The sequence below is a fragment of the Fistularia commersonii genome, chromosome 34 (genome assembly GCF_037954325.1).
Source record: "Fistularia commersonii isolate RoL2024-O1a breed Wild chromosome 34, RoL_Fcom_v1.0, whole genome shotgun sequence".
Taxonomy (NCBI): Eukaryota; Metazoa; Chordata; class Actinopteri; order Syngnathiformes; family Fistulariidae; genus Fistularia; species Fistularia commersonii.
This window is the reverse complement of record NC_141317.1, coordinates 9,817,823-9,839,772: the sequence shown is the minus strand read 5'-3', so window position 1 is coordinate 9,839,772 and position 21,950 is coordinate 9,817,823. Positions and strand designations below refer to the sequence as shown.

The window sequence follows — 21,950 nt, the reverse complement described above, 5'->3', positions numbered from 1 at the left end:
GAATTTCACGGTCATTTCATCGGTCCGATGTAACGAGATGAAATGTTTTAGCGTTGTGAAACTAAAGCCTCCCCCAAAAAAACATAAATTAGCCGCATCATTTAAGCCGCAGCGCTCAAAGCGTGTGAAAAAAGTAGCCGCTTATAGTCCGGAAAAGACAGTATTTTATTGAACCCCAAAGAGGCAATTCTTTTGGCACAGCAGTGCAACAATAACAATAAATTTGAATATAAAAATAAGAGACAATTAAAAAGGACCAAGACAAATGCCTTTACGGCCGGTACTCACCTTGTAAAGGGACTCTTGTATTTTGGCCTTCAGCTTGGCGTGGCCCGTCTTCAGCCCTGACACCAAAATGATGTCGCCCTGTTTCCCCACGCGCTCCATCTCCGATATGTACCCGGGAGGGGTGTACGTCGACTCCGAGAACTTCAGCACCCTTGGGGAGGAGAGAAATCAATGCTCGTAAGCATCGATCATTTCTTTTCAGAAATTGTAAACCACACAAAAATGCAAACTGTTTTCGTCCTGGAAAAACATTTGAGCATCAACTGATCGTCGTTTTCAACGGATCGATTTCGGCTTCCGATCCATGTAGGACGTCCTGTCCAACACTTTAATTATAACAATAAGGACTGAGATCTTTACATATTTTAATGACAGATTAACAGCAAAGAGAAAATAAAACAAATAAATAAATATCTGACTTTTGTTATGGAGGTCTGCCTTTTGCACAAATACTATAAAATTTCATCATAGCGAAAAATAAAAGAAAAAACTTTATTTTATTGACATCCTGTTGCCGTGGCAGCGCCCACATCTATGAAACGCCTGTTCGTGCGGAAAACCTACCGCAGAGAATTGTAAGAATCAGAGAATCCGTTCACGTCCACGTCTTTCACCAGCGACCAGTCGAACACGAGTCCCGCCAGGGTGCTGAAGGTGTTTCCTGCAACGTGACGCCAGCTATTAATCCCATCACGCTCGGAACATTCGCATATATTCACGCTAAGTCCCGGCTCATTGGGATGAAGTACGCGATAAACTCATTTATCCGGCGGCTCCCGGCAGCCAGATTAGCCGGAGAGCGGAAAACCAACGTCCGTTTCACGACGGGACGCTCGCCATCTCCATCTGGGGGAATCCGGGGCGCAGCCAGAGTAAACACAAACAAAACAGAAAGGCCGGGTCCCGGGGCCGCCGTCTGACCGCGGCCACAGCTCATTAAGCTAAGTGTGTGTGTCTGGAAAGATGCGGCCGCAGCCTGAGGGGAAGCTAAGGTGGCCCGAGGGGCAGCGCCACTGAAGCTGCAACACATTTCAAACACTGAAGGGCTTTAGCGCCGGGATTTCAGGGATTCAACTGGCGTCATTGTACCGACAATTTGCACAATTCTGTAAACTAATTTATTTATATGCATACAAACATACAGACACACACACATAAATATATATGGGACATGTGTGTGTATATATATATACATATATATATATATAGGTATATGGGACATGTCCCATATATATGTGTGTGTGTTTGTATGTATATAGATAAATTAGTTTACAATTGTGCAAATTGCTTGTATGTGTATATATATATATATACACACACACACACACACACACATATATATGTATATATAGGTATATGTATATATATACATATAGATGTATATATATATATACATACACACACAAATATATGCATATGTATATACACATATACATGTATATATATATATACACACACATATATATACTTAGACACACATATACATATGCATATATCAAGATATATATGCATACACACACACACATATATATATATATAATTATCTTAATATATATGTATATATAAAAAAAAAAAATTATCTCTTATTTTTTTATTCTAAATTTGATGTCTGCATGTTCCCAACTTTACTGCTGCTGCCCCACGTGCTCCTGAATTCTCCCCTCAGGAACAAATCTAGTTTTTCTGATTCATTTCCGGACTATAAGCCATTACTTTTTCCACACGGTTTGAACACTGCGGTTCAAACAACGGCGAATTTCAAACAGCGGCTAATTTTTGGAATTTTTGGGGGGCTTATGAGCTTCACGCTGCCAAAACGTTTAGCCTCGTAACATCGGGCCGATGAAATGACCGGGAAATTCTGAGGCCGAAGCGGGGATTAAAAATGGATGAATGGTAGATGCTACCGATATTTATTTAGTTTAAAAGTTTCAAAAAATCTGTGTTCCCACAACCTCACCCTCCTCCACCCTGTAACTCTGCTGTCTTTTTTTATCCTGCTTGTTCTCAGCCCATTCACATCCTGCTTATTTTCTTTTATCTATTTTATTCTCGTCATTGATACTGTCACTCTGTTAATGTTGTCGCTTAATTTCAGTCATTTATTTTCACCCTGTTTTTTTTCCTCCATTCTGTTGTCCATCCTTATCCTTGATGTTGTTGTTCTCTCTGCTGTCTATTTGTGAAAGTCTTTGTCTATTTTCTAATTGTCTCTATTTATATTCTGCTCCAAAAAATAAAAGGAAAACTTAAAAACACACAATGTAACTCCAAGTGACATCAATTGGATCAGCCTGGAGTGTGTTTTTACACTTTCTTTCGGAATCCAGACCTCCATGGGTTCATACATTGGATTTCCAGTGATCACTTTTGTGTGATTTTGTTGTCGTCAGCACAGTCAACTATGTAAACAACAAAGTATTTAATAAGAATATTTCATTCAGATCTAGGATGTGTTATTTTAGTGTTCCCTTTATTTTTTGGAGCAGTGGAATATATAACTGTTACGCTGCTGTGACGAAATAATTTCAATAAATCAATAAAGTTTCTCTTAATGATTCTGTGTAAATATCTAATGTTATATCATGGACACCTATGGCTTATATATGTAGACATAGATTTATTCGGTTTATTTCTAGCCAGTGCCGCTTATATTTAGGTGCGCTCAATAGTTTCCTGCACGAACAGGAAAAGCTTATTATCTATTGTTTTGTGGGCGGCAAAATAAAGATTTAATTGCTCTAATTTGCACTCTATAATTATTATTTTCTAATTTCATGTCTCCGCGGGTATGTCCAGTTCACTCAGAGAAACTGACTTTCCAGACAAAGACTTGAAAAATCCTGAAAGCAACACCTTCTGAGTCCAGCGCGTGGATCTTAAGCTCCAGAGGCGAATCCTCCAGATGGAGCTCCCTGGTGGTGGACACGATCTGGATCTCGCTGATGATGTCCACGATGGCGTCACAACGCAGCACCTGTCCTGAAACTGCGAGCGCAAAATAGGGCGGGATTGCACACATATTAATAATCAACAAGAAATGCATTTGCAGAGAAGCTAACGTCGTTCCAGCAATAAAACAAGTCGGGCCAAAGCTGAAAGTTCTCGTCAGAACACTCCCAGACAAAACCACGGTATCTGACTCTTCTCGTTCGCCGCCGTGGATGTCGCAAGAGCGCAAGATTAGGATCAAATTGGTTTTTTTTTTTTTTCTCATGACGAGGCACATGTTTCAAACTGCCGCCGGCGCTGCGCGAGGCGGGCAAACTTGCACGACGGCAAAAAGACTGACGCGAAAAAGCAGAAGACAAAAACTCGTACAGCCGTGTGCGAAAGATCCGAGAGGAAGTTATTATTAGAAAATGGGAAGCTTTAATGTCGGTGACACAATCTAAAGAAATGCAACACAATTGCGACGATCTCTGTGGATGTGGGACTAGATCGTAGATAAATTGATATTTTATATCGCAAATTCTGGAGTCCAGTCGCAGAAAATAAGAAGCGCATGCCGTGACACACAAGAGTCACCTAAAAAATACGGACATTTAGAGCGAAAAATAAAAATAAATAAAACAACAGCTTCATATAATACCTGGATAATGGGAGTATGAAGTGTTATTTCCAAATATGTGGATGGAAGAGAACACAGATTACATAAAATCTGTATTAATGGGATCATTTAATCTGAAAACAAACCAAAAATGCTAAATGCACACAATTTGGGTGGGATGTGACGAGATCATGGGTCGGCAACTCATCTTTACACTGCGGCTCCGAGTGGCTTGGGAAAATAAATTATAAATATTTAATTGAAGTATATTTTATTTGTGTTAATTCCTTTTTTTTAACTTTTAGTTCTAAGTTGGAAGATTATTGTGATCTTGAAATATTAAATAAAATTATATTCATTATTTTTCACCGCTCAAAATAACGTCACACTCGCGGAAGCCGGTAAAGTCTCGATGTGCAGATGCTGTGCGCAGAAGTTCAGGAGCAGAAGTCCCATAAACCAGGTAAAATAAATATTTATGAAGATATTTTGCAAATAATTATTTTTTATTGTTTACTGACACAGTGATTTTTTCCCGATTTATTTTTAAAATTCAGGTCAAGGCTCCGCTACACGCTCTGAAAACCCAAAGCTCAAAATGGGTTCATTACATAAATAAAATTAAATTCTCTGTAATACTTTGTGAATTTCAGAAGCAACACACTTGTTTAAACAAAGTGTAAAGGTAATAAAAAGCAATATATACAGTGGTACCTTTATTTTAGACGTCAAAAAGCAATTGCGGCTCCCAGTGTTTTCTTTTCCGAGGAAACCGGGTCTAAATGGCTCTTTGGGTGTGAAAGGTTGCCGACCCCTGGACTAGATGGACCGACAAGTACGAGCGAGTGTGTGTGTGTGTGTGTGTGTTCGAGTTTCAATGAACCTCCTAATCTACACATCGTACGTTCCTGCAACTCCTAAAAGTGCATTTAACGGCATCGATGATATTCCAGGTCCTGTGCTCAAATAATCTGAGCAGCATATTTTAGTTTCTCCTTGAGAACACGATGCATTCGTCAACATCTCCAGTAACCTTCTCGCGTTCTGAGCCCTCTGGTCTCCTGTGGTTTGTGAGTGACTGCATCAAGCATGGATTTCCCCCCACAAACCACAGAAACAACAGCTTATCACAAAATGGCGCTTTAAGGCTTCCGACAGGGCGTCGTATTTACCGACATCCTCCGCCAGGATGATGCTGGTCAGCCTGGAGGGCTGGGAGGAGAGCGCCTGCAGGACGGCCCTCCTGGAGCAGCCCCTGCCCGCGTCCTCGTCCACGGGCTGGATGCTCGCTACCTCCGGCCTGGTGGAGCTCCTGAGGACACCAGAGAAGGAGAACTTCAGGAAGGGCGTTTGAAAGCGAACCGTCTTGGTTAGCAGCATGCTAACCCCTAGCCACGCTGCCATAAGCGCGCTCTAGTGAGGAACATCCCACCGTGCACGTCTCCCCTCCTGGTCCACACGTGGACCTCCATCCTCGCATCTTCTCCCGACGCCACCCGGCTCTCTCGTGGAGCTTCATCTACTATTTAAACATCTCCGTTATCATGCTCTTAATCTTTTCACCTCAGCGCCAGTAAACCTGGTACCCGCGCGCACTTTTATTCTTATTATTTTGTTAATTTCACACCTTCTGGGTTCCTCGAGCGGACCTTGAACTGTCGTTATCACTTGAATTAATAATAAATACTAGCATGTAGCTGTTAGCGCGGTGGATCTGAGGAGAAAAAGATGTCCTTTTCTATCTTCTTGTTCTTTCCTGCCCTCCTGGTCGAGGCAGAAGGCCGCCCACGCCAGGTCTTTCCGTGGATCTTGAGCTCCGCTCCTGCCGTGCATCAGATGGATCTGCTTCCAGAAGATCTCCCTGCCGTGACCTTGGCTGACCCCACCAACTCACCAGCGGTAGCAGCCTTCGGTGGTCTCCAGGGTGAAGTGAATCCTGGTGCTCCTCGCCAGCGGCAGCAGCACCTTGGGGATGTTCAGCTTGGAGGTGCCGCCGACCGGAAGCGCCGCCACGCCGGCGAGAACCGCGAGCAGGAAGGTCTGGAAAGCCATCTTCTCACCTAACCTGCTGGTAACTAGAAGGTAACTCGCAGGTAACTAGGCGGTAACGAGCTTGCGAGTCACGGCCGGGTGGAAGCTGGAGGTCCCTGGTCTCCTGGGAGTGTGTTAGAAGTTGTGGAAAGCGTTTCAGCGACGCGACTTGAGAAGGTCCAACATCTCGACATCCCCTCCTCCGGGTCCCGCTGGCTCCCCGAACCGGAACCGGAAACGCTTCAAAGCGGAGCCGTCGGTGGGTCTCTCCGTGGGGATTTTAAGCTCCGCGCGTACACTTTTCCACGGACGGCTTCAAACCAGCGTGTTTCATACAAATACCCGCCATTAACAGCAGCCGTGCATGCCGGGAGAGGAGTGACGTCAGCGGCCGGAAGCGGCGGGTGTGACGTCAGGCGTCTTAAAGCGGTAGTCAACTCAGCCTGGAGTTTGTTTTTACACTTTCATTTTGAGTGTGATTCCTAATCCAGACCTCCATGGGTTGATACAATTGATTTCCATGGATCATTTTTGTGTGATTTTGTTGTCAGCACATTCAACTGTGTAAAGAGCAAAGTATTTCATAAGAATATTTCATTCATTTAGATCTAGGATGTGTTTTTTAAGTGTTCCCTTTATTTTTTTGAGCAGTGTACATATAGATATATATGTATATATACATATATATCTATATATATTTGACTTGTGAAAGCGAGGATGAATGGATGCATGACTCTAAGCAGTGTGAACAAGGAATAAGAATCCAAGCAGATAAAGGTGTAATAAAATGCTAGTATTTGCGCCGTGGGTCTCAGCAGCGTGGCAGAGGTCATGATACCTCTGCTCCCACGGCACGAATACTAGCATTTTATTACACCTTTATCTGCTTGGATTCTTATTCCTTGTTCACACTGCTTAGAGTCATGCATCCATTCATCCTCGCTTTCACAAGTCAAATATATATAGATATATATGTATATATACATATATATCTATATGTACACTGCTCAAAAAAATAAAGGGAACACTTAAAAAACACATCCTAGATCTAAATGAATGAAATATTCTTATGAAATACTTTGCTCTTTACACAGTTGAATGTGCTGACAACAAAATCACACAAAAATGATCAATGGAAATCAATTGTATCAACCCATGGAGGTCGGGATTAGGAATCACACTCAAAATGAAAGTGTAAAAACAAACTCCAGGCTGATCCAACTTTGATGTAATGTCCTTAAAACAAGTCAAAATGAATCTGTGTTGCTTCCTGAGTGGACACTATGATTTCACACAAGTGGGATTGACTTGGAGTTACATTGTGTTGTTCAAGTGTTCCCTTTATTTTTTTGAGCAGTATATATATACACACACACACACATATATATATATATATATATATATATGTATATGTATATATATACTGACAATCATTCATTCACTCATCACATAGATATACAATCATTCACTCACTCATTCAATCATCATATAGATACTAACATCCATTCATTCATTCATTCACATCATATAGACATGCATCCATTCATCCTCACTTTCACAAGTCATATATATACTTACAATCATTCATTCACTCATTCACACATAATATAGAAATATACAATTTTTCACTCTGTCATTCACAAGTCATATACTTTATCTACCGACAATCATTCATTCAGTCACTCATCACATAGACATACAACCATTGACTCACTCATTCAATCATCATATAGATGCTGACATTCATTCATTCATTCATTCACATCATATAGAGACATGCATCCTTTTCACCGTCTCATTCACTTTGCATATAGAGACATGTTACCATTCATCCTCTCATTCAAATGTCTTAAAGAGACATTCATCCATTCACCCTCTCATTCACTTTGCACATAGACATGCCAACATTCACCCTCTCATTCACGCCATATAGAGACATGCATCCATCCATTCATCCTCCCATTCACTGTGCATATACAGACATGTTACCATTCATCCTTTCATTCAAATGTTTTTATAGAGACTTACATCCATTCACCCTCTCATTCACTTAACATGCCATATAGAGACATGCAACCATTCACTCTCTCATTCACTTTGCACATAGACATGTTAACATTCATCCTCTCATTCAAATGTTTTTATGAAGATGTACATCCATTCATCCCCTCATTAATTTTGCACATAGACATGTTAACATTCATCCTCTCATTCAAATGTTTTTATAAAGATGTACATCCATTCACCTTCTCACTCACTTTGCACATAGAGATATGTTGACATTCCCCCGCTCATTCACATCTTATAGATGTGCAACACTCACCCTCTCATACACTTTGCACATAGAGATGTGCATTCATTAACCCTCTCATCCACGCCATATAGACATGCATCCTTTTGATTGTCTCATTCACTTTGCATATAGAGACATATAACATTCATTCTCTCATTCAAATGTCTTATAGAGACCCACATCCATTCACCCTCTCATTCACATGCCATATAAGGACATACATTATCCACCCTGTCACTCATTTTATAGATATGGGTAATAATTCATTCACTCATTCACAAACCATATACAAACAAACCCATTCACTCTCTCAATTACACCTCATGTAAATACACAAAACCCTTCACTCACTCATTCAACCATCACAGAGATACAGATGATCATTGATTCACGCTTTCGCATGTAATTTAGAAACACACAACCGTTCACCCTTTCATTCATATGTTTAGAGACATTCACCCTGTCATTCACTCAGCATATAGATTCACTCAGCTTATAGATTCCATGCGTCGTGTGGAGACAAAAAGCCGTATGTGAATGGATGTGAGGCTGGAAAGGCTCGGAGTGAAAGCAGCACCAGATGGCTGCAGAGAACAGGACGTCATTGTTTCTGCTGTTAAACGTTTGAAGCTGCGTCCTGAGCCCACTTTGTCACTTTGTTCCAGCCTGCTACAATCCTGCTGATCTGTTCTATTTTAAATTTAAATAATAGATGTAAACGTATATATCTGTGCACAGCCGTAGATAGATTTATATGCTTGAACACACACACATGCATAGGAAAAAGACATATTGCTAAATCAAAGCAAGACAGATGAACAGATTCTTCCCTTTTGTCACAAGAGGCAAATAAAATAAAATTTAAAAAAGGGGTATATATGTGCGTGTGTGTTTGTATATATGTGTAAATCATTGATAGATAAACATATATGAATGAATGAACGTACATAAATGGTCTAAAAATAAGAATGAATGACACATGCGTGTATCATGTGAATGTTTGTACATATCCATGCATACATATATACATATATTTACATATACATAAATACACACATATACATGCATATATACATACATACATATACATGAAGATATATGTATATATACATGTAATATACATGTGCACATGGATATACATATACACTACATGTATGAATGTATGTATACATACATATATATCCACATATTCAACCATACATATACATGTAATATACATCTACATATACATACATACATACATCGACAGTATATGTATGAATGTGTGTATGCATAAATATATATATATTTACATACACATCTAATATACATGTACATATGCATACACACACGAATATACATATGCAGTATATGTATGAATGCGTGTATACATACATATGTACATACCTACACATGTGATATAACGTGTGCACATGAATTCACATATTGTTTATATACATACATACATGCTTGCACATAACACAGAATATATCTGTATCGTGTATACATATATATGTAAATGTTTATATGCATACAAGAATGCAGCATAATTCCTTGTTGATACTTGATACTTTAAGAATGCAGAATACTGCCTCCCATCATTGCAGGAGATCTCTGTGTGCGCTGTATTATTATTATTATTACCGGTGTGTGAGTCACCATTATCCCAGTTTTTCCCCATGCTTATTGCGTCTTTTAACAAGCCGTTGGATGAATGATGAAGCACAGGAGTCCACATCAAACGTTCTCATTTTGCGGGATATTCGGCTCCGCCGGATCCGCCGGGTCACCCAACATCTGGGCGCCAGTCCTCCTGGCATCGCTCCCCGGCTCGGGATAAGTCCGCTTCACGGGATGTTAATGTTTCACCCCTAGATGTCACCGAAAGCTTCCCGTGTGTTATTTTCCCCGGAGCGAATCGATCTTTGCGACGCGTCAGAGGAAGGAGATGACAAAAAGGACACATGTTTTAGATTGCGAGGCTCCAAACGCTTGATATAATGGGACATCTTGAGAGAGAATTTTTCAGATTTCCCCCCTCCTTGGCACCAGGATGACCCCGCCAGAGTATTTAAATCAGACCTCAGATGACTGGTTCCAGACTCTGAGTCCGGCCGCGAGCGCTTCAACCCGCTTCAACCTTCTGGTTCCTCCTGGTTTTTGTCCACACAAAGAGGTGACGATTGGAAAAGAGGTGAGCTGGAGCGCGTTAGCATCGAGAACTCACGCCGCCGTGCCGCGAAAGGCTAGGAAGGATGACAGGCGTGTAATTGCGCTCGTCCGCAAAAACAAAACGCGGGGAAAATGTCACGTCTCACCCAAGCCGAGCGGCGGGTGAAATATGAGGAGACGGCGACGGCGGCGGCACTCGGGCCTCCGTTTTATTTCACCGGGTAATGCAAATGCGTTTTTGTTTGTTTTATTTCAAACTTTGGTGAGTTAAATGTTTAAATTAAACTTAAAACAAAGAAGGAGTCCGTGATGGCCGTCAGCTTTAACCATTTTTAATGGTCTTGAATGGGAAAGTGCGTTTTTTCTTCTTTTCTTCTCAGCTCCTTCCTCCCACCATCTCACCTTCTCCTCTGCAGCCTTCACTCCATCCATCAACCTCATCTCTGCTCTTCCTCCAGGCCTCCTCCTCCCTCAGCGTCCTTCCACCCAGATCTTCTCCATCCATGTCCAAACCATCTTTATCTCCACAACGATCCTCCTCAGCTTCTCATCTTCATGTCCTCTGGCTCCAGCTGTGGCTCCTGTCTTCTCCTCAGTGTCTCCAGACCAGACGCCATGGTTGCTCTTCCCCTCCGTTCTCCACCTTTCCTTTCTTTCCCGGCTGATACTCTTTTCTCCACCCGTTCCGACCTTCTTGCACTTGTTCCTCCACCTCTTCTCCACCCTCTCCGCCTCTAGATGTTTTCTGTCTTCATTCTCCTTTCCACGGCCTCTCTAGATGTTCCTCCACCTGCTCCTCCATTATATAAACCTCATCTCACGCTATCTAAGCATGGTTTCTGGCCGGTGTCGCTTCTATTGGCGCTCCGTCCTCGGACCTCCACCCAGTCGGAGGAAACAAAGGAGATTTTGTGCCACCTTCACGCTGAACCCCGGCTTTGAATCGTCCCAAAAGGCTAAAAAGGCAGGTCTTTTGATCGGCGGCGTTAGAAGTGCAGCCAGAGGAGAGCTGAGGAGCAGGAGGGGAACGGCTCCTCATTTCACCCACTCCAGCAAACAAAGTGTCGGCAGCAGAGCGAGGAGAAGACTGAAGGAAGAAAAGTAGAAAACCAGAGGACGGACGACTCTGAACCAAACACAGGATCCAAGAAAACTCACAACAGATCAATAAAAACGTCCGAGCGATGAACATCAGTGTGGGACAGGAGGGGACGGCAGGGTGGATGGTTGGATGTATATTTTTATATTACATGTGAAGGAGTGAATGAATGGTTGTGTGTGAATGACAGGGTGAACATTTGTCTCACTATGTGTGAATGAGTGTGTGAATGTCTGTATCTATATCATGTATGAATGAGAGGGTGAATGGTTTATGTTTCCATATGATCTGTGCATGAATGATTATCAGTATCTAGATGAGAGAATGAAAGAGTGAATGGTTTATGTTTCTATGTTACATATGAATGAATGAATGATTGTATCTATAATATGATGATTGATTGAACGTGTGAATAGTTGTATGTCTTTATGATGTGTGAATGAGAGGGTGAATCATTTTTCTGAATATGTGTGAATGAGAGGGTGAATGGTTGTATATTTCTATATCACGTGTGAATGAGTGAATGAATGAATTGTCATATCTATATAATGACTGAACGAGTTAGTGAATGGTTGTGAATGAAAGGATGAATGGCTGTATGTTTTTATGTCGCCAGTGAACAAGTGAATAAATGATTGTCGGTGTCTATATGATGAGTGAATGAGAGGATGAATGGTTGCATGTTTCTGTAATACATGTGAATGAATGAATGGATGAATGAATGAGTGGGTGAATGAATGAATACATGAATGAGTGAATGAATGAATGGGTGAATGATGGTGTGTCTCTATTTGTGGCCAATGAGAGTTTGGATAGGTTTCAGCCCACCTCCATGGTTTAGATAATGAATGAATGAATGAATGAATGAATGAATGAATAATGGTGTGTCTCCATATGTGGCCAATGAGAGTTAGGATAGGTTACAGCCCGATTCCATGGTGTAGATAATGAATGAATGAATGAATGAATGAATGAATGAATGATGGTGTGTCTCTATTTGTGGCCAATGAGAGTTTGGATAGGTTTCAGCCCACCTCCATGGTTTAGATAATGAATGAATGAATGAATGAATGAATGGGTGAATGAATGAATGAATGAATGAATGAATGAATGAATGATGGTGTGTCTCCATATGTGGCCAATGAGAGTTGGGATAGGTTTGAACCCACCTCCATGGTGTGGATAACGAATGAATGACTGAATGACTGAATGACTGAATGAATGAATGAATGAATGAATGAATGAATGAATGAATGAAAGTTGTTGTTCCTGCACGGCTGCAGATCTGCCATGGAATGCTCTCCAGTGTGAAGCCCTTTGAAGCTGCGGTGTGTGGGAAACCTTCTCCGTAAGCGGAGAAGGTTTCCCACAAACAGGAGAAGATACCAGACCGCAGGGATCCAGATGTTTGAAGGCAGAAGCCGCGTTCCTTATTTTGATTGGTATTTCATGCGGACCTCCCGCCGCTGGACGACCTTTGGAAAAAGGCCGTGGAAAGTGCGGTCTCTTGTTGCGTTCAATTATTCATTCCTCGCTGGAGTCCGGCACCTTCTCACCGGGTCGCACTTAGAACAATCACGGTGCGCTCGGTCAAACAACGGGTTCACCGTCCAGTCGCCCCGTTTTCCGGCTCCATCTCCGTCTTCTCCTCCCGCCGAGCGGTTACGTCCTTCCCGGCGGAAGGTCAGACGCTTCCCTGGAGCGTCGCGCCCGGCGAGGCCTCGAAAAACACGTTAACATGCCAGGATCTCATGAAATCACCGTCTGCCCGGGGGAAGGAACCAGATGCAAGACGGTGAGATGACAGGGGAGCTAAAGCATCTCCAGTGATTAAGAAAGTACAAGTGCGCTGAGGTAATGGCGAGCTTCACAGCGGGTTCTCCTCCTCCTCCTCCTCCTCCTCCTCCTCCGAGAAGGAGAGGAGCTTTTCCCTCGACAAAGAAGTCGGTCGGCGAAAACAAATCTGGGCGGGAAAGCGGCAAACGGCTTGACACAATTTGCTCCACAAGCTTGGAATTCCCGCGTCGCTTAAATGCCACGGGGATTAGCTTCACACGGCGACAGCAAAACACGTTATCTCCCGCTCGCTCTGTTTAATTGATACAAGCGTGGTCGATAACGGCTAATAACTGTTTGAAAATACGAGCCCAACACAAAGGCGATGGGCAAACACACCATCTAACAACCATTAGAAGGCACAGCTGAGGAGCCTCCTTGACCCTGGTATAAAAGAACCCAATTTCCCATAACACACACACACACACACACACTGTGCTATCTCACTTTACAGACCTCCTCTGCTCAGTGTTTGATTGTGTAGCTCCACCCTTGGAGATCACCCGGTCCTTTTCTCCACATTTCAGCTTCTTTAAAATGCAAACATCCTCATTTAGAGCACCGGCTACCGGCTGGGGATAGCTGTGCACGTTTAGCACGCTCGCGCCGCTAATATTGACATCGCTGCAGTTGTCACGGTGACAGGGGGCCCTGGAGACCTCGCCCATAACTGGGGAACCACCCGCTTACGCAAACCATCTGCATCCTTCCCGTCGCCGTCAGTCTGCAGGAAAAGTTCCACAACATGTTTTCAGTCGCCGCCCGGACGGAAGCTGCAGAGTCACATTAGCATTAGCATTAGCATTAGCATGCCACCGGTTGGCGGGTGGGTTTATAGCACACAGCCGCGACACGCACGTCCCCATCGAATACAGAGGTCACTGTTTAGGAGACAGAGCGGACAGATAACATTAACGCCTGCTGCAGACGATGAAGTCACCATCCCCGGCATGAGAGTCCATGAAAAAAACCCCGCAGAGAATTAAAGGGTGACCTCACGCCGCTCCCGGGACGAGTAACAAGCCCCGCGCGTTTAATTCCGTGTTGGTGTGAAACGGAGAAACCATCCATTAGGTGGATTATGATGAGGAAGAGCGGCGGTCAGCGGGGCCGGGCAATTAGCGGCGGCGTAAGTCGCCGTTCAGCCGCGCGTGAATGAGGAATTACGACAGCGCGGGGGTGAAATTACTTCTCCCAAATCACTTTGTGTCAGATGACATTATCTCGCAGGCCCGAAGCCATTAATGCGGAGAGAAGGAAGAGGTCAACTACCGCGGCGGCGTGCTGGCAGGGCTGGTGATTCAGGAGGCAGCTCGGGGACGCCGGCCCGTCCCAAGCGCATCTTGTTGGAATTAAAGGATGATTCAACGGTTTCCATTTTTCCCACGCCGAGCGTCGTCCCGTCTGGGGTCGCAGATCGCAGGCGTCCGGATGACGTCACGCCGCTGCATGCATTTGATTACAAAAAAAGTTAAAAAAGGGATCGTTTGATTCCCGTTCGCATCCTGCTTAGTTTTGTTTATTTTATTTTTGTCGTCGCTATTGTCACTCTGTTTACGCTCTCCTTTGTTATTTTTTCATCCTGTTGTCCATTCTTATCCTCGATGTTGTTGTTCTCTGCTGTCTATTTATTTGCGGATATCTTTTGCTATCTTCTAATTGTCTCTATACATATTTATTGATGTTATAACTGTTGCACTGCTGTGACAAAAGAGTTTCCCCAATGGGGATCAATAAAGTTTATCTTATCTTATGTAACCCTGCCTTACCTTATCTCAATTAAGAATTCTTTAAAACAGTCAATTAAAACTATCCAAACCTTGGTGCTCCCGACATGTTAAATGGGACGAACCAGGAGAAGTATTTTATTTTATTTATTGTAAGTTCGTCACTCGCCGAACATAAACGTCAAAATATTCCGAAAACACGCGAAGCATTTTCTCCGCCTTGTTTCGTTTCCTTTGCCGATAAAAGGTCACGGGGATCGATATCTTATTTTACGATCCGGGCGAATGGACGGCCCTGGAGGTGGAATCTGCACATGGTTGAGGAGCTCATGGAGCAGAAGCTTCCTCTCCTGGGGCTTCGGGGAGGTCGCAGAAGAGGCCAACTTCTTTGGAAAATGCGTTTCAGAGTCGGGATCCAGAACATGACGAGGGGGCGAACACCGCCAACTCTAGAAAAAAAAAAAAGAAAGAAACCATCTCCCAGAAGAAGTGGCGGTTGGGTGGTTTTAATTTTTAAGTGACCTTCCTCCGGAGGTGGATTTCACACCTCCTTCCTGCAGAAGAAGAAGAAGATGAAGGGATTATTCCGTGTTCAGGGTCACACCGACTTCCGCACTCCAGTACTCATGTGGTTTGTGAAGGCGTGTGTTGCAGGGGTGAGAGATCAGTCCCGAAGCTGTGGAAATAGTGGAAATATTACTCAGCGTGTCCCTCCCTCCCTCCCTCCCTCAAAGAAAAAAAAAAAAAAAAAGAAAGAAAGGAAAAAAAAAGAGAAAAGAGGCGAGGGCGCTCCCTGCCTCCAGACTGCAGCTTAAATATTAACCCGACCTTCCTCCGGCGGCACAGCGGCTCCGCGGGACCGGCCCGCAAGGTAGGGGACCGTGCGTGTGCGTGCGTGTGTGTGCATGTGGTTTACAAGCAATGCGAAGGAGGATGGTGTGTGTGTGTGTGTGTGTGTGTGTGTGTGTGTGTGTGTGTGTGTTGGGGTCGGATCCGCGGCCACTTTTTAAAAGCACACTTGTTGCGCGCAACGACGCGTCGCGGGAATCCGAGCTTCTTTTGTCCGAAGCTCCGAAAGTGCGTGATTTTTTTTTTCACGCACTTCCAACCCCGCAAAAACAAGGGATTTCCCTTCGACTTTGCACAGCTTTTTATTTTTTATTTTTTTTTGTTTTAATTTTCTTTTTCGTCGCGGTTTGTAGGCAGGTTGCAGAGCTCCGAGCGGAAAACGGGGTTGTGCGCGACAAAGGTGAAAGGGCATTTTTTTTGAGTGTGTGTGTGTGTGTGTGTGTGGGGGGGGGGTTCGCCACAGGAGAGCAAACAACCCCAGCCAGTGTTTGGAAAACAGCATGAGTGTGTGTGTGTGTGTGTGTGTGTGTGCCCTCCACCTGATCCAGAGTTGGACAGCAGCTCAGTGTTTTTGTTCCCGTGGTTCTCGGCTGCAGGATCTGCTAAAATGATTTCGAACCCGCGGCACACAAAGGCAGCATTGACTGGCGGCGTCGGTCTGCGGCCGGCCCGGCGGGGACAGATGTTACGTGGATTTTCTCGACCTCTCGGGTGACCTGGGTTTAATTTTCCCCGCGAGAAGTTAAATATAAGCGTGTCTCCATCTCCGGCACGCTGGAAGGGGATTTGACGGCGTCCGTCAATCATCTGGGCTCGGTTGGTCGTCCCTCACCCTCCCCGCCCTGGAGACGGCTTCAAGTTCTCTTGACAGCCAAAACACGGAGAACCTTTGGATCAGTGTGTGTGTGTGTGTGTGTGTGTGTGTGTGTGTGTGTGTGTGTGTGTGTGTGAGCGGCAGAGGAAGGCAGGAAACCTGAAACACCTGGCCTCCAACGTGCTCTCTGGTATTGAAGTCTTGTCACTCGCTGGCCTCTCGCCTCCTCGCTGCCGGGCTCCATGTCGTTCATTCATTCATTCATTCGTTCATTCATTCATTCGTTCATTCGTTCATTCGTTCATTCATTCTAAACTGCTTAGACGGCGCTCAGGGTCGTGGAAGTGATGCAGCCAATCACAGACAGGCTGGGTTCACCCTGCTCCGCCCCGTCACATAGAGAGACCTGCAACCATTCACCCTCCATTAACACACCAACATATACCGACACACACACACACACACACACACCATACCATATAGACGTACAGCCATTCACCCTCTCATTCACACGTCATATGGAGACAACATTCACCCTCTCATTCTCACACACACACACACACCATATAGAAGTACAACCATTCATCCTCTCATTTACACCCCCCCCACACACACCATATAGAGACCTACAATCATTCACACAAACACACACACACACACACACACACAATACAGATTTCAACCATTCAGCCTCTCATTTACACACACACACACACACACACACACGTTCAACCATTCACCCTCTCTCATTCACACCTCTCCTCTCATATGGAGACATAACATTCATCCTCTCTCACACACACACACACACACACACACACACACACACACCATATAGAAGTACAACCATTCATCCTCTCATTTACACACACACACCATATATATAACCATATATATATACAGTCATTCACACATGTGGGCCGTGCAGAGTTTTTGTTGTGTGTGATGGAGTCGGTGCAGACACACAATCCGAACCCGGGACTTTGTGTCTCGCCTCCTCGCCTCCTCGCCTCCTCGCCTCCTCCTCGCCGCCGCTGTGCGAATCTTTCCGTCAGAAATGCATCAAGGCCACGTTTCAGAAGTTACGAGAGCGAAGCCGTCGCCCCAGTTCTGCTTTCTCCACGCATGCACGGGGTTTACGCAGCCGTTGCGGGGAGAGTCCGGCCCGGGCGCCCGTGATCCGCTGCCAGGAGAACAACATTCTGAAGGCTTTCACGAGACGGCATGAAACCTTCTGCCGCTGGAAGACTCAGACTCAATGAACTCCGAGCGCCACGGATATAACGACGGCTATCGTGCCGACGCCGGCTAGTTGTAGCTCCGTTGTTGTCATGGAGGTTCGTTGCGTTGACGGTCCTCACCTGTGTCCCACCTCCTCAGCCCTTGATTGTCTCCACCTGGTCTCCATTTGAGTGGAGTACATATACCTGGTGAGAAGCCTTCAGTGTATGTCACCTGGCCTTGGCCTGCAGCTAGTAAGTGGTGCGACAGCCAGCGGCCCCCTGGTCTGTTATGGGATGCTCATTAACTGTTTTACTTTTGCAGGTTAAAAAGAAACCGCCTTTGTCTCATCTGGGATCCAACCTTGCTTGAAGATCTGACTGCAAAAATGATCGCTCTGAGGATGTGGCTGTTTTGGTGCTGGCTAGGCCTTTGCGTGCAGGTATCTCTTAGCGTCATGAAAGACTGCTCGAATGTACGCTGCCCTTCGCCGCAAGACTGCATCGAGACCATGGTGGAGCAAGACAGCTGCTGCCCCGTCTGCGCTCGGAAGGGCTGCGCCTGCGAGGGATACCAGTACTACGACTGCGTGCATGCCGGCTTCGAGAACGGCAGAGTGCCTGAAGGCCAGTCTTACTATGTGGATTTTGGAAGCACTAAATGCACCTGTCCTATTGGAGGAGGAAGCATCAACTGCCAGTTCATCCCGTGTCCTGAGCTCCCCGCGAACTGTATCGACATCAGACAACCCATGGACGGCTGTCAGCAATGCGGCCAAATCGGCTGCGTTCAAGGAAACCGCAAGTACGAGGCCGGGCACTCCCATGTTGACCAGTGTAAAGTTTGCCATTGCCCGAGCGAAGGGGGAAAGCTGATGTGTTCGCCCATCCCCGGCTGCGACCCTCACGATTTGGTGACTATCCCGTACTTCACGAGGTACGCCGAACTCCATGACAGCCAGGAGAAGAGTGCAGAACCCGTCTCTGAGGAGGCACCAAAGACCAAACGGCTGCCCAAGGAGGACCGGCCCAAGCATGGCGTCAAGGGCAGTGGCCCGACACCTGCCGTCACGACAACGTCCTCCACCACTCAGGCCGTGACTGAACCGTTGTCAACGACTGTACCGCCAGCGTCTTCTGAGGCAACCCTTGCTCCTTCCACTACCCTTGAGGTGACGGAGTCCCCCGACACCTCAGAGCCGGTAAGCGAAGTTGAGGTGGTGCCGACCCAACCGCCGGCCACCGCTGCGCCCAACAAAACCTCTCCTGCGCAAACCACCCAAACGACAGCGAAGGGAGTCCCGCGAGAAGATGCCGACGGGAATGTCAAAGACGCCGGAGCGCAAGCCAAGGGTGGCAGGAATGTCGTCCAACGTAAACAACACCCAACTAGCCCTCCTGGCGAGGTGACTGTTTCAGAAGCAGTTACAGAGAAGCCAGAGACCACCGTCAAAGTAGAAACTGAGACGACGACGGCCGCCACCAGCGGCGCACCCGTCACGACGGAGGTTGGCGAGACATCCCAGACCTCCCCAGGTGTCCAGCACCAGACTGCCACAACTGGTAAGCTACCAACTATCTGACTTGGCTTTATGCTCCTAAGTGTGCCGTTCCCTGCTCTTCACTTCCTGTCTTTCTTTGTTCCAGGAGATGCTCTTGATAAGAACAATGGCAGTAGTTAAGGCAACGTGTTCTCCGATAACATTTGTGACTTTCAAATAAAATCTGCTTAAGTGACAATGGCAAGACTGCATTTATACTTCCGGGAATGCGCAACAGCCAGGTGCCCATATGTGTCTCAGGGCTGAACCGGTGGGTTTCTCCCATCGCCTTCCACTGCCAAAGGGGATTCCAAGGCAGACTCTTTTGTATCTTTACATAATTATCGGCGCCTCCTCTCAGGGCTTCCAGTATGTAGGCCCGTGATTGGAACCAGATGAGCTTCTCTCAACAATGAGATGAGCTGCGCTCTACTGGCAGAGGAAATTATAAAATTGGTTGCATGTTAAGGGGTAACATGCAAAGAAAGGTCTGGCTAGAATTCAAATTTAATGTACATATTAAGGTTGAAGTGCAATGCATTTGTCAGCCAAACACCGCTCTGGAGGTGTGCATGTAGCCTGCTTTTACAACACTATTTTTGTCCAGACCTGTTGGGTCTTTGCTTTCAGCACCTGGCCTCCATAGGTATGCTAACATACGCTCAATGCATGGATTTTTTTTTTTTTTTTTTTTTGTGGGTGTGAACTTCAGCACAGCTGAAGTGGCCTCACTGATGTGCTGAGTTGGAGAATGCAAGTTTTTTTTTTTTTTCCATTTACAGTATTGTGGAGGAATGCCTGCCAGCCCTGGTCAAATCCGGGTAGAATTTGAAACAGTTGTAGGCGTTTCATTGTCCAGTTTTCCACCCCGTGTAAGTGAATTAGGATGAAATCCAGCTTTGCGAGTGTTTGCTGGCCTGGCCGCTCCCTTCGCTCTGCCAAGTGACAGTGAAGGTTCAGTGGTGAAGGACACTGGGCTAAAGAAGGATTTCAGCACAGCGGCAGGGAAAAACCCCTGCTGATAAGGGGTCCTGACTAATGCCTGTTGCTAATGCTGTTAGCAAGGGCCGCCAAAGTAACTTGGCGTGGAGAGCAGAAAGCATGAATAACAAAGGCGCTGCCATTTTTTTTTTTTTTTCTACAAATACACTTCCATGACGGGAGTATCCAAAAGATTTCCCACTTCCAGTCAATAACTCTCTCTCTGAACAGATGTGATGTGGGTTTAGGATTTCTCCGGGGTTGTACCTGTGAGCGGCGTAATAGCGGTGATGAATGAACCCACTGTTGTGGCCTGATTGCCAGACGCTCCTCGTGGTTTCCCAGTAATCGCCTCATCTGAAGTGCACCTCCTTTGCGCGGCACGAAGCATAACGTCAACGTTAGCCGCAAACGCATGCAGGGGAGCTTGTCCGCCGCCGGTGCACGTTAGCGCCAGGGCGGTGATTCAGAAGATGATAAAATGGAAGCGTTTTTGGACCTTTAGCTCCAGCGTTTGTGTTTTCCTCTGCCGGTGAGCTGGTCTTTAACGTCGTGTTTGAAGCTGAGCGTCACGGGTGGCGGAGTTCATTCGGAGAAACTTTGAAAGCCGGATAATTATGGGCCGTCATTACCTTCTGGCTCAGGGTTGCTTTTCATGCGTCGGGTCCAAAATCAATATTTGGACTGATATCATCTGGTGAGGAGGGAGAAATGTATGCTTTTTTTTTATTTTATTGTTTTTTAACGCGTCTAGAAATGGGTTTGAACTCCATGGGAATGTTCGACGGGCCAAACCAAACTGTTTGCAAAAATGCGTTTCAAAATAAAAAAAATGGTTGTTTGGAGAAGGAGACATTCTGGAATAAGTTCAAGCTAAGTATCACAATTAGCAGATCAACCATGAGTAGCATTTTAGTACTTCCTGTAGCCTGAGAAGCTAATGGATGATCTTCTCCTTGGCCACAGCCAATCACGCGCCTCCATCTAACCCTTCCTGTCCGTAAACGTCCGGTCTTCCTCTCGACCTCCTGGCTGGCAGCTCCATCCTGCCATCCTTCCATGTCCAAACATCTAACACTTGCTGTCCCTCTGGACTCCTTCCTGCTGCTGACTGAACTTAACTCCACAAAATCCAGGTTCCTTTCTCCTCTGGTTCTGCACAATATCTACCAGGCTTCAGCTCCGAGCTCCTTTCTGGGCAGTGCAAATGGTGGTGGACAGATGGTTTCACATTTAATTCTATCTTCTGCTTGGAAACCCAGAGAAGTTTTCATGCCAGAGCTTCAGAGCCAAGTGTTTGCAGAGAGCGGTCGACCAAACCTCGCCGTGACCCGGCACTCGGGACAACGTGCGACTCTCCTGACCAGAAGGTTCAGGAGATAAAGGAGCCTAGATGAAGTGATGAAAGTCCAAATTTGGGGTTGATCTTCTCAACGGGGTCTGGCTGAGATTAGACGTGATGTGAGATGTTCTGGAAACAAAGTCAGATTGAGATGGTTTGGACATGGGATGGTGAAGATCTGGGGAGAAGGATGCTGAGGTTGGCGGTCTAGAAGAAGACCAGAGAGGA

The 21,950-nt window shown here is 45.4% G+C and overlaps 2 protein-coding genes across 5 annotated transcripts in view; one reads left to right on the top strand and one right to left on the bottom strand.

Moving 5' to 3' along the window:
* Positions 1-6,233, bottom strand: part of nup210 (nucleoporin 210) — a 40,839-nt gene extending 34,606 nt beyond the window's left edge. Inside the window, exons 1-5 of the mRNA XM_086142030.1 lie at positions 5,733-6,233; positions 5,011-5,150; positions 3,145-3,276; positions 853-949; positions 289-439 (exon numbers count right to left, since the gene is read on the bottom strand). Coding sequence (XP_085998156.1) covers positions 289-439; positions 853-949; positions 3,145-3,276; positions 5,011-5,150; positions 5,733-5,890 — 678 coding nt within the window. The 5' untranslated portion in view covers positions 5,891-6,233. The remainder of the gene's footprint in view (positions 1-288; positions 440-852; positions 950-3,144; positions 3,277-5,010; positions 5,151-5,732) is intronic.
* A 9,459-nt stretch (positions 6,234-15,692) lies between these two features.
* The window catches only part of fbln2 (fibulin 2), a 28,343-nt gene continuing 22,085 nt past the window's right edge, over positions 15,693-21,950 (top strand). For 3 of the 4 annotated variants that reach the window (XM_086141956.1, XM_086141955.1, XM_086141953.1), the window contains exons 1-2: positions 15,693-15,846; positions 18,184-19,421. In XM_086141956.1, coding sequence (XP_085998082.1) covers positions 18,248-19,421 — 1,174 coding nt within the window. In that variant the 5' untranslated portion in view covers positions 15,693-15,846; positions 18,184-18,247. Of the gene's footprint in view, positions 15,847-18,018; positions 18,114-18,183; positions 19,422-21,950 lie in introns of those variants that run through there. The other variant, XM_086141954.1, reaches the window with a different exon arrangement.